The sequence below is a fragment of the Sinocyclocheilus grahami genome, unplaced genomic scaffold (genome assembly GCF_001515645.1).
Source record: "Sinocyclocheilus grahami isolate Dianchi unplaced genomic scaffold, SAMN03320097.WGS_v1.1 scaffold1261.1, whole genome shotgun sequence".
Classification (NCBI taxonomy): Eukaryota; Metazoa; Chordata; class Actinopteri; order Cypriniformes; family Cyprinidae; genus Sinocyclocheilus; species Sinocyclocheilus grahami.
The window spans coordinates 243995-255607 of record NW_015506440.1 but is presented as its reverse complement, the minus strand read 5'-3'; the positions used below and the strand labels follow the sequence as shown (position 1 = coordinate 255607).

The 11613-nt window shown below is 36.6% G+C and overlaps 1 protein-coding gene across 1 annotated transcript in view; it reads left to right on the top strand.

Annotated features, from left to right (window-relative positions):
* Positions 1–11613, top strand: part of LOC107568605 (mesoderm induction early response protein 3-like) — a 19447-nt gene that overhangs the window by 480 nt on the left and 7354 nt on the right. The window contains exons 2-10 of the mRNA XM_016254571.1: positions 1009–1033; positions 2536–2681; positions 2921–3055; positions 3847–3967; positions 4085–4158; positions 4333–4402; positions 4704–4846; positions 5865–5946; positions 6044–6138. Of these exons, the coding sequence (XP_016110057.1) occupies positions 1009–1033; positions 2536–2681; positions 2921–3055; positions 3847–3967; positions 4085–4158; positions 4333–4402; positions 4704–4846; positions 5865–5946; positions 6044–6138 (891 nt within the window). The remainder of the gene's footprint in view (positions 1–1008; positions 1034–2535; positions 2682–2920; positions 3056–3846; positions 3968–4084; positions 4159–4332; positions 4403–4703; positions 4847–5864; positions 5947–6043; positions 6139–11613) is intronic.

Genomic DNA, 11613 nt, shown 5'->3' with positions numbered 1-11613 from the left:
TGATTTTTCAAAGATGTAAGTAAAAGAAAGAGTATCAGTGTACATTTTACTATAAGAAAATACTATTTCAGTCTCTCTACTTCGAAATCTCATCTTTAATTCAATGCTGTTTTTTTGAATTTCACAAACAATTACAAATAAATGGCAAGCAAAAAACACTGAATTAAACATGAAATCTTAAAGTAAAAAACTGAAATAGTATTTTTAATATTTACAAATATGTTTACCGCTTACAATCTGTTAAAACACATTTAAAAATGTTTTAGCACAGCACGTTTTTTATACTGATTTAATGTACATTGTTCCTAAAAAATCCATCTCTTGATCAAATGTAGAAAAAACATGCAGGCAAATAGTTACCGGATTGATGCTGTGAAGTGACGACCTTTTTTTTTTTTAATTTTATTTATTTATTTGTTTTTTAAATAAAACATGTATTATTTTATAATTCCTCATAGCTGTGTTTTGTTTAGGAGACTCTGAATAAACACTAAATATTGCTTTGACTTCACAAACTGCTTCTGTTGTACATTGTGTATCATTTCCAAATATAAATTATGTTAATAAAACATACAAATTGTGAGTCACTTTTATTTTTTAATGTTTTTTTGTGCATTTAAATATTTTTTATAGTCGGAAATATTTTTTAATATCATTAGAACTGTCATGGGTGCGAAGCATATTATTAATAATATTAATATATTAGTTACGATTCATACTCTTGTTACTTACAAATAATTATTATGGTAACGGTACTTTAAAGTGAGCTTTACTACAGTAAAACTGTGGTGATATTAGCTGCCACTCTCATCAAAACAAAATGACTAAGACCATTAGTCTTAGTCATGCATCCCATAGTTTTGCAACCATAATATTTATAGTACCTGTGGAAATTTGGAAACTATTGTTACTACAGTAACCTTTTGGTAAGGGACGTTAACCACTATTCTTCATTATACTGTAAATTCCTTAAACATCTCATGTATTTTTTTACTTTTGCAATTTCAGGCTTCCTTGGGAAGTACAAGCCCAGGTAAATTTTCCTCTGAATTTGTTTAATAATGTCTATTTGGTAATGATAAGGCCTGATTACTGCCAGACCTGTTGAATCAAGAAATCTCTTAAATAGAACCTGTCTGACAAAGTGAAGCATGCTTAAAGAGCAACACATCATGCCCCGATCTAAAGAAATTTTAGAACAGATGAGAATCAAACCAGTTGACATGTATCAGTCTGGAAAGGATTATAAAGCCATTTCTAAGGCTTTGGGACTCCAGCGAACCACGGTCAGAGCCATTATCCACAAATTGAGAAAACTTGGAACAATGGTGAACCTTCCCAGGAGTTGCCGGCCAACCAAAATTACTCCAAGAGCACAACGACGACTCATCCAAGAGGTCATAAAAGAACCCAGAACAACATCTAAAGAACTGCAGGCCTCACTTGCCTCAATTAAGCTCAGTGTTCATGATTCAACAATAAGAAATAGTCTGGGCAAAAACGGCATCCATGGGAGAGTTCCAAGGCAAAAGCCACTGCTGACCAGAAAGAACACACATTCTCGTCTCTCATTTGCCAAAAAAATATCTTGATTATCCCCAAGACTTTCCCTTAATAAAATAAATAATCATTTAAAAACTGCATTTTGTGTTTACTTGCATTATCTTTGTGTAATATTAAAATGTGTTTGATGATCTGAATCTTTTAGGTGTGACAAATGTGCAAAAAATTTAAAAAACAGGAAGGGGGCAAACACTTTTTCACACCACTGTATATATACATATACACACACACTCTACCGGTCAAAAGTTTGGGATCAGCAAGACTTGTAATGTTTTTTACAGGAGTTTCTTCTGCTCACCAAGGCTGCATTTATTTTATCAAAAATACATGAAAAATTTAATATTGTGAAACATTATTATGATGTAAAATAATGTTTTTCTATTTGAATATATATTAAAATCTAATTTATTCTTGTGATCAAAGCTGAATTGAGTCACATGACACAGGGGAGAGAAAATGGCTTGAAATTCTTGAATTTTCCCCCCTTATGAGCAACACATTTTTGTACACGATAAAAGCTCCTTGTGGTTACTCGGTTTGTCCGATTTGAGCGTCCATAAACAATACAAAATGCTGGCATTTTGAGTTTCTGCTAGTGATTTCTATGGAGAAAAATCACTTCCTGCCCTCCAGCTGCATTTCGCACGTCATCAGAATCAGAATTGCAAACAACCTATTGGGCCCAATTTGGACATTTTCACTTAGGAGTGTACTCACTTTTGTGGCCAGCGGTTTAGACATTAATGGCTGTGTGTTGAGTTATTTTGAGGGGACAGCAAATTTACACTTATACAAGCTGTACACTCACTACTTTACATTGTAGCAAAGTGTCATTTCTTCAGTGTTGTCACATGAAAAGATATAATAAAATATTTACAAAAATGTGAGGGGTGTACTCACTTCTGTGAGATACTTGTATATATATATTATACATAACATTGAATATATTTTTTGTAAATTTGATCTTTTCAGTTGGCTCTTTGTCATCGGAAGATCACGATTTTGACCCGACGGCAGAAATGCTGGTGCATGATTTTGATGATGAGCGTACGCTAGAGGAAGAGGAGATGAGGGAGGGCGAGTCAAGCGGGAGCTCGGAAATCGCTGATCTAGAGAAGGTTTGCTTTGATTTTTTTTTGTCCAACACGCATGTCAATTTCTTTTAGGGATTGTGATTATTTTTATATTGTGGCTAATAACACATACGACCAGGCTGACATTATCAAAACAAAAAGTGTGTACATTATCAGTGTATTAATATTATCCAGCACTGATGTCATCGCACACATATTGTGCATCTGTAGATTTCTGAATTGTTTGCAGTGATAAAGCGTTGAGTTAAACATCTGTGTCACAGGAGGGGAGCATGCCGTTGGAAGAGCTGCTGGCGTTGTACAGATATGAAGCTGCAGACAGTGCTGTCGGAGGCTCGAGTGCAGACAGTTCATCTGTAGAGCTGACCGATGAGCTGCCCGATATGACGTTAGATAAAGTAAGTCACTAAAGTATAGATAGTTGTAACGAGATCTTAAGATTTATCGTTTTAGTTTTTTGTTTTTTTGGATGACTGGCTTCTTCAAATACACAGTCAGTCAAAATTTTGGCTTTATAAAGTGTTTTTGAAAGAAGTCTCTTCTGCTCACCAAGGCTGCATTTATTTGATCGAAAATAGTAAAAACAGTAGTATTGTAAAATATTATTACAACTTAAGGTAACTGTTTTCTATTTGAATATAAATTAAATGTAATTGATCGATTGCTGTGATGCGCAGCTGAATTTTCAGCATCAGTCTTCAGTGTCACGTGATCCTTCAGAAATTACTCTAATATGCTGATTTGCTGCTCAAGAAACATTTCTGATTATTATCAGTGTTGAAAACTGATCATTTTTGTTGAAACTGTGATGCATTTTATTTTCCAGGATTCTTTGATGAACAAAGTTCAAAAGAACAGCTTTGATTTGAAATAGAAATCTGTAGTAACTTTATGAATGTCTTTACTGTCACTTTTGACTTATTTAATGCATCCTTACTTAATTTTATTATTAAATACTTTTATTAAGTACTTACCTCAATGGTAATGTATCACGGTGTCCACAAAATTGAAAGCAGCACAACAGTTTTCAACATTGGTAATAATCAGAAATGTTTCTTGAGCAGCAAATCAGCCTATTCTTTCAAAAAAACAAAATCATGATTATTCCAAACTTTTGACCAGTTGTGTTTGTACATGTATATTTTAGCTGTTCATTGACATTGTTACATGTCATCTTTTCTCGTAACAGGAGGAAATCGCTAAAGATCTGCTCTCTGGAGACGATGAAGAAACACAATCTTCTGCCGATGACCTCACACCGTCTGTGACGTCACACGAAACCAATGATTTCTTCCCCAGGACTCTTCGCTGTAAGCACATAGACGTTGTTTACCTATGCTATCACTTACAAATGTGCAGTCTGTCCTCCAGTTTCCATTACGTGTCTGATTTTTCTGTAGCGCTCAATTCTGTTGTTTGTTTTCCAGCGAATGCGGTTTACGACGGAGACAAAGAATCTGAGGGTGAGGATGATGGTTTGAGTCCTGAAGACAGTCGCAAGGTGAGGAAGATAACTTATTAGATGTTTTTTCTATAGGCTAGGCTTTGTTATTGTAGTCTAGAGTCAGATATAATAGATTATTTACAGTCTTATTCAAAGTTTGTGTTTAAAAGGGGTTGTTTCCTATCCTTTATGTGTGTCGTACAAAGTTCAAGTTCATTTGTGTTTTCGCAGGAGATCATGGTGGGATCTGAATATCAGGCTGAAATTCCTTCTCTCACCTGTTATAATGACCATGAAAAAGGTGAGTCTTTGATATTTAAATGAAGTATGTGCAGATTTGAGTCGGTGTTTACATAATTCAGATGCTACCAATGTTAAATACTACATGAAATGGTGTAAACATTGTTTACATGCATTTCTTAGTGAAATATTCTGTGCAAAATAATGTAGGGTGAGACTTGTTTATTCATTGGGATTGGATATGCTGAAAAATGTCACTGAAGTTATTTTTCACCATCTGCACAGTTTTTATGCAATTGTTATGGTTTTTGGAGATGTAGAAAAGTATTTTGATGCAGGTTTTCCTTGAATGTGTTGTACAGTGTACGCAGAGGAAGATCAGCTGCTTTGGCAGCCGGATGTCTTACCCGAGTCAAAAGTCAAAAGCTTCTTGCAGGATGCTCTGAGTGCGGATGGAAAGATGGACGGATATGGCAAATGTTCTCTGGTCAAAGACAACGAGCAGGTGAAGTTCACAGATCTGTAGTTTTACACAAAACAAACACATTTGTTACACCTGATGGGCTGTTAATTATGTCCACTAAATAGATTTGACTGAACACTTCATAAGCACTCATAGTGCTGTTATTAATAACACTTAACCCTGTAAAGCCTGACATCTGAAATAATGGTCAGAATTTTTTTTTTAACGAACAGTTTATTGAAAATGTACACAATCTAAAAATATATATATATATTTAAAAAAAAAGTTTCGTTGAGCATCACATTTGATGCATCAGACTTTTATGGCTCATATAGTCTGATATAGTGAGAATATGGAGGGGAAAAAACAGCTGAGTTTTATTCAGAGGCCCAAACTGAGCAAAAATAGGCGATTTGGTGGAGATGCTTATTTTGAAATGGCCAAAAAGTGATGAAATTCTGATGCTTGTAATGTAAAGCAATGAGATCTTTATAACAGTACAGCAGATACTTAAATAAAGGGATATAAATATCAGTCCTCACTCTTTATCTCCAATAATGTCTCATATGTAAGATGAGATTGAAATGATATTTATTTAATACACGAGTTTCACAATTTGAGTTGAATTACTGAAATAAATGAACTTTTCCACGACATTCTAATTTGAGATGCACCTGTATAATGCAGTGCAATCCAGTGCTGATTGAGAGATGAAGAAATAAACGTTCCTCAGAAGATGTGTGATGTTCTGGAGGCTTGTGAAGATCATTCCTCCTCTGAGGAACAGTGAAAGTAAAGCTTCTGGAAACAAACGCTCTTATTCTTATGTTTACTTCATAAGAATCAGTAAAGATTCGACAGCAAAAAGACACATGAAGCACGAGCTGAAGCTGGACGTTTGTACAATTACACTAAAAGCGCTTTTCCTCGCTAAAAAACTATCAATCAGACGACAGAAGGCATGTAGGAGATAGTGTGTTTGGTCATGTTGATCATTTAGAGAACTTAGAAAATGTTCAGTAGGCTTTTTAGTGTTAACTTACCTGTTTGTTTTCTCCAGGCTTTATACGAGCTTTTAAAGTGTAACTATAACGTCCAGGAAGCTCTTGAACTGTATCGCAGCAACCACAAATCCTCAAAGGGTAAGTGGAAATATTGGTGTAGTTATGGTTGTTTTGTTATAGTAGGCTTGTTGAACTGCGTGTTGAAAAATAAACTTATGTGAATGTTATTATTTAGTCGAGATGCTCCCGTGGTCTGAAGAAGAATGTCGAAATTTTGAACACGCTCTTCTGTTGTACGAGAAGAACTTCCACCTCATTCAGAAACACAAAGTAAGATGCCGTCTTTTCTCCTGCAGTTTTGATCCTAAACACTGTTGTCTTTGATATTTAAATGCAGTTTTGAGTCATTATTTACATAATTCAGATGTCATTCATGTTAAATACAACATGAAATTCCATTAGGGCTGTCAAAATGGCTGAAAAACTAAATTTGAATTTTGTACTTAAATATGATCAAAACTCGAATTCTATTCAAATTTAAAATGCATAATTTCAGTTATGCAGAGTTCACACTGCACGATTTTAGCATGATTTTTCACTCGCCGACAGGTTTTGTGAAATTGCCGACAAATGCCTGAAATCGGAGGCAAATCGGTGCTCGTTCACGCGAGTGACAATCACGCAGTGTGAATTATCAAAGACGCGATCTGAGGGAATCGCCGACACGTTGCCGACGCCCGCAAAATATTTGGCATGCTAAATATCTGGAGCTGTGCGATTCACAATCACGCTGGGTGTAATGATTTCTGACTGAAAACTACATCGGCGATGACCTACAGCCAATGAGAGACCAAGATACAGGGCAGATGGAAGTTCAGGGAGGAGTTATAGACCAGAATATCAGTATTTTAATAGATATATGAACAATTATATCATACAGAAACAACCGCAAACATTTGCTTGACCAGCCACAACATCAGCATAACAGTTACTGCAAAATGATTTACCTCCAACTCTCTTTGCAGAACACCCAATCCCTATTCCCTGCATCTCCCTCCTGCATAATCTGTTGTTCTTTTTCTCCTTGTAGCTAGAAATCAGCTCGCAGACAATTTGCAGGCTATATATATATTTTATTATTCCAGTCTTGCTCAAGAACCGGAGTCTGACGCACGCGGGTTCTCGCGTTATTTCCTTATCACTTCTCGCGTGTTTTGTTGTGAAACATAGTTTGCGGGCCAGACAGAGCTGTCGGCGATTCTTCCTATTGTGAAGTCATGCAGTGTAACCTCCTGTCGCCAATCCATCGTGCAATGTGAACACAGCAGCGACTGACTGCTACCCCAGATAGTCGTGCAGTTTGAAAACCACGGTGACCCGACGACTTTGAAAAGAACCCGTGAACTCGGCATTAGGGTGAAGAAAAGCTTTTGGCTTCTCTCCTGAGGTCACAAGAGGGCGCATCGAGCAAAATATTACTAATGCACGTTTATTCAAATCAAAGTGCAATATAACAAAGAGTGAAAAATTTAAGGGGGTCTGAATACTTTCCGTACCCACTGTATAGTTTAATACAAAGCACCGAAAGCCAATCACACACTGTACTTTTTTCATTTAAAAACATGAGATGCTGTGGGATGGGAAAAAACCCACCATAAAGTCTCGATATATGTTTTTTCAAAGTTAAACTTGCATTAATTTTACATGACTTTCTAAACATGCGGCTCTTTTGTGCGAGACGCGAGTGCAACGGTGATAGATGTCCCTCTAGAAAATGCGCGAAATATGCTTTCTGTGTGAACGGCTTGGTTTCAGTTTTGATGTAAACAACATCATCTCCGCATTGACGTTTTCTTTTCCCGCAATATTTGTTATGAACAACGCAGCAGCACCGCATCTAGTGGCTTTAACTGGATAGGCTAACAAATACATTATAATGCAACGACACTTACATCGTCATCGCATCTCATGCGCCACTGATAAGGCTGCCGCCTTAAAGGGTCATGAAACCCCAGACTACTTTTTCTGAGATTTTAGCAGAGGTGTTTGTGTTGCACATCATAGAAGACGATATTAGCATCTGATCATTTGAACTGTTGGAGAACACTGGTTAATTTTAAGCTTTTTTGCTCTATTTTCATCTTCCGGGTTTAAAATCTACATTGTGTTGACATCACAATTTGTGACGTGGCAATGGACTAATAGTACATCGATGACGCGTCGGTGTCTATTAAATTATTCATGAGACTGCGTATTCTTATCCTATGAGAAGACGCTTCGCTTAATTATTCACAACAGCATGTGTTGATTTGCTATGACACCTTTCAGAGTCTGTGAGATGACATTGCGCACATTAACTGAGAGAAACGTTCATGGATCGACGGAGAGTGTTTGTTTTTGCATTGTAATAAGAGTTCGGCACAAACGCGATTCATTCACTTAGCGAGCATAACCGTTTTTACAGCTTTGTGACACAACCCGTCAAAAGGCTTATATAAACTCCAGAGAATAAGCCTTAAAAGTTCTCAGAGGTGCAACAGCGTGTTCATATATATGTTTTTGATGCAGAGAGTAAATGGCTGTGCATTTGTGTTTTTAATTCGATGGGAGGGAAATTAAACTGTCAGAACGCTAAGCTGTGTGTGTGTTGTCTGTCTCCCCTCTTCCCCCTCCACTCGCAGCGCACCACGCCCACTTTTTTAGCGTTTTTAAAACTGTGGAGAGAACTAACCAGTGCTGAAATGGGGGGTTTCATGACCCTTTAACGCCATATTCAGTTCTGACCACCAAAACAGAAATAAACTCAATCTGAAAACTCAATGAGCTTCTTATAAAGTTTAGAAAAGAATATCCTGTTTGCAGGATAATTCTATTGCAAATTTCTATTTTATTACTGACTTACAGTGCCCCCTTTTTTTGCCCCCTTAGCAATTGTCTATTTGGAGAACAAAATGGTTGCAACATTTCAAACAAAATGACATACTGCTCAAAGGGAACCGAAGTGAAAATTTCATTAAGTGAAATTGGCTAACACAGACTCTCATCACCCCTGAGGAAAAAGAATGCCTCCTTAAATCTAATATCTGACTATACAACATTAAATAATAATAACGGCAATCAAATAGCACCTGTAATTTGATATGAGCCCATTTCTTTTCAGTCTTTCAGATGTCAACTTGACTTTGTTTTGGATTATTGTCCTGCTGTACCACACAATTTCACTTTAGCTTCAAGCCATGCTCAGATGCTCCGACAATCTCTAGTATATGAGTGAATCCAAGTCACAGAGGCCACCACAGACAGAAAAACATACCAAGTCAACCACAAAGTCAGTTCAATGCTGCATTCGCTATTTACATTTTCACTCATCTGACCATAGAATAAACCAAGGTCTTGGGATAATCACATGCTTTTTAACAAACATGATGTGAGCTTTGATGTTTTTCTTGGTGAGCTGAATTTTTCACCTGGCTACTCTTCCATAAGTCTATTTTCACAGTCCCTTTCCTATTGCGGAGTCATAAACCATGACCTTAGCTGATGCGAGAGAAACCTGTAGTTAGGGCTGTGTAAAAAATCAAATGCGATTTTCATGATTTACAGCCCTACCTGTAGTTCTTTGAAAGTTTTTCTGTGATCATTTGAAGCTTTCCAGATGAGGTGCCAGTGTGCCGTTTGAGAAATTCTGACCACTTTTGGGAATATTCACCACTAAAGGCCCCGATATACTTCAAACAAAATCGAAGAACGAACTGATATGGCATCATTGAACAAAATCAGGCTGAAACGAAGTTAATTTTGAGTTAGTTTCGGCAGTTCGAAACACAGAGCATCGCGACACATGTTTACATTAGTCTACACCCCGCCTCCAGCAGCACGGGGGTGTTGGAATGTTCGAAAATAGTATACCGTCGCTCAGCCTTTTTGACTTCTTTTTGCCCCCAAACGAAGAACAAAAAACAAACTTCGTTTGAAGTATATCGGGGCTTTAAGAGTTCTGACTCCAATTTAATTTCCGTTGATTTCAAAGACTAAGGGGGCAATTACTTTTGCACAGAGACAACACGGGTAATTTATTACTTTTTTATTATTAATAAAAAAATGAAAATTATATCATCATTTACTCATCCTCATGTCATTCCAAACCTTTATGACTGACTATTTTGGAACACAAAAGATGATATTTTGAAGAATTCTAGTAACTAAACAGTTTGTTAGGACAGAAATTACAAAAGGAAGTCAATGGGAACCAAAACGTTGCGTTCCACAGAGGTCAGCCAGTCATACAGGTTTGGAATGACATGAGGGTGAAAAAATGATGACAGAATTTTCAGATTTGTGTGGGCTATCCCTTTAAATAAACCACATGATGACAAATATACACTTTGTGTTTTCCATGTTTCCTTTGCCTACATTTTTATTGTGAATGCATGAATATATTCAGGTAGAAAAATATGTAAAAATCAGGTTAATACTTTTTCATGCCAATGTACCTGGAATGTGCATACTCATGATAAACACACATTTACAATCAACAGAGCAAGTGCACCTGATTCTAGCAAGGTTTTTACAACTATCCCAGCCAAACGCTTATTGGTGGAGTGGAAGGGCGGAGGGAGGCAGAACTGATAGGCAGTTTGCTCAGTGCACAGCTGCAGGGCCTGCGGGCAGACAGATAGAGCCCCGCTACAGCAGGTGCTGACATTAATGAGAGTGATAAACCATGAGAGAGAATTTATAAATCAGTAAAAAGCTATGGTGGACCAAACCCTCTGCTGGCATCTGCCCATTCAGCTGACCTGTGGTTAAATAAACCTCTTATGAGAGGAAGAGTATTTGTTGGAAAAATGACATGGAGCCAGAATTGACGATTATTTCGATTGTCAGGTAGGCTTGTTGTTTTTGAGCCTGCCAGAAGTCAACAAATGATTTGATTCAAAAACTCAAAAAATGAAGAATATAAGCTCACTTCTGTCTTTTGTATCACCAAGTGTTTGATCAGCTATCTTTTAAGATTGGGAAAGTAAATTGTACTTTGATGAACTTGAATGAAGATTCAAAAGTGGAAGAGCACAATGTGGGCTCAACGTCTGTACTGAGATCCAAGAACATTTATCAGCGTCTCTTACGGTGTCAACGTCACTCCCTATTGTAAAATGAAGTTGAAAATCTGAATGAATGGTGCTATGAGTTATTGAAGAAAACTGAGAGACTGAAAGAGACAGGGTACTAGGAACCATTAGCAGGGCACATATCTGTGACCACAAGCGTTTACATGAAAAAACATATAAATAAATAAATCAGTAGACATTGCACTTGGTAACAGTGTGCTAAAAGCCATCAAGCCATTAGGAAACAGACGCTCCCTGAAGGAAACACTACAATGACCTTAGTGAGAGAATAAAGAAGTATAACTCAATGAATTAGATGATATGACAGCTAAGACAAGATTAGAACTGATTACTGTCGATTATTTCTCTTGACATTTTAATTGAGATAATTAATGCGGATTTGCAGTTAAATATAATAATTATTTTGTGCAGCCTCACAACAATTTACCAGGGAAACCATAGTTTTTGCCAAAATACCATAGTTAATAGAGCTACTAGTGATGCAAGGCACATTGATAAAATCAGTTATAAGATGATATTGGAAATATAAATGCCTATATTTGATATATATCAATAACTTGTATAACCTTTGCTTTCATATAACTCTTACTTAAAATGAATCTTTAGAAGCATTCAAAAAGCACTCAAATCTCAAAATGAATATCCATTTTTAAACTGTACATTATAACGTTGT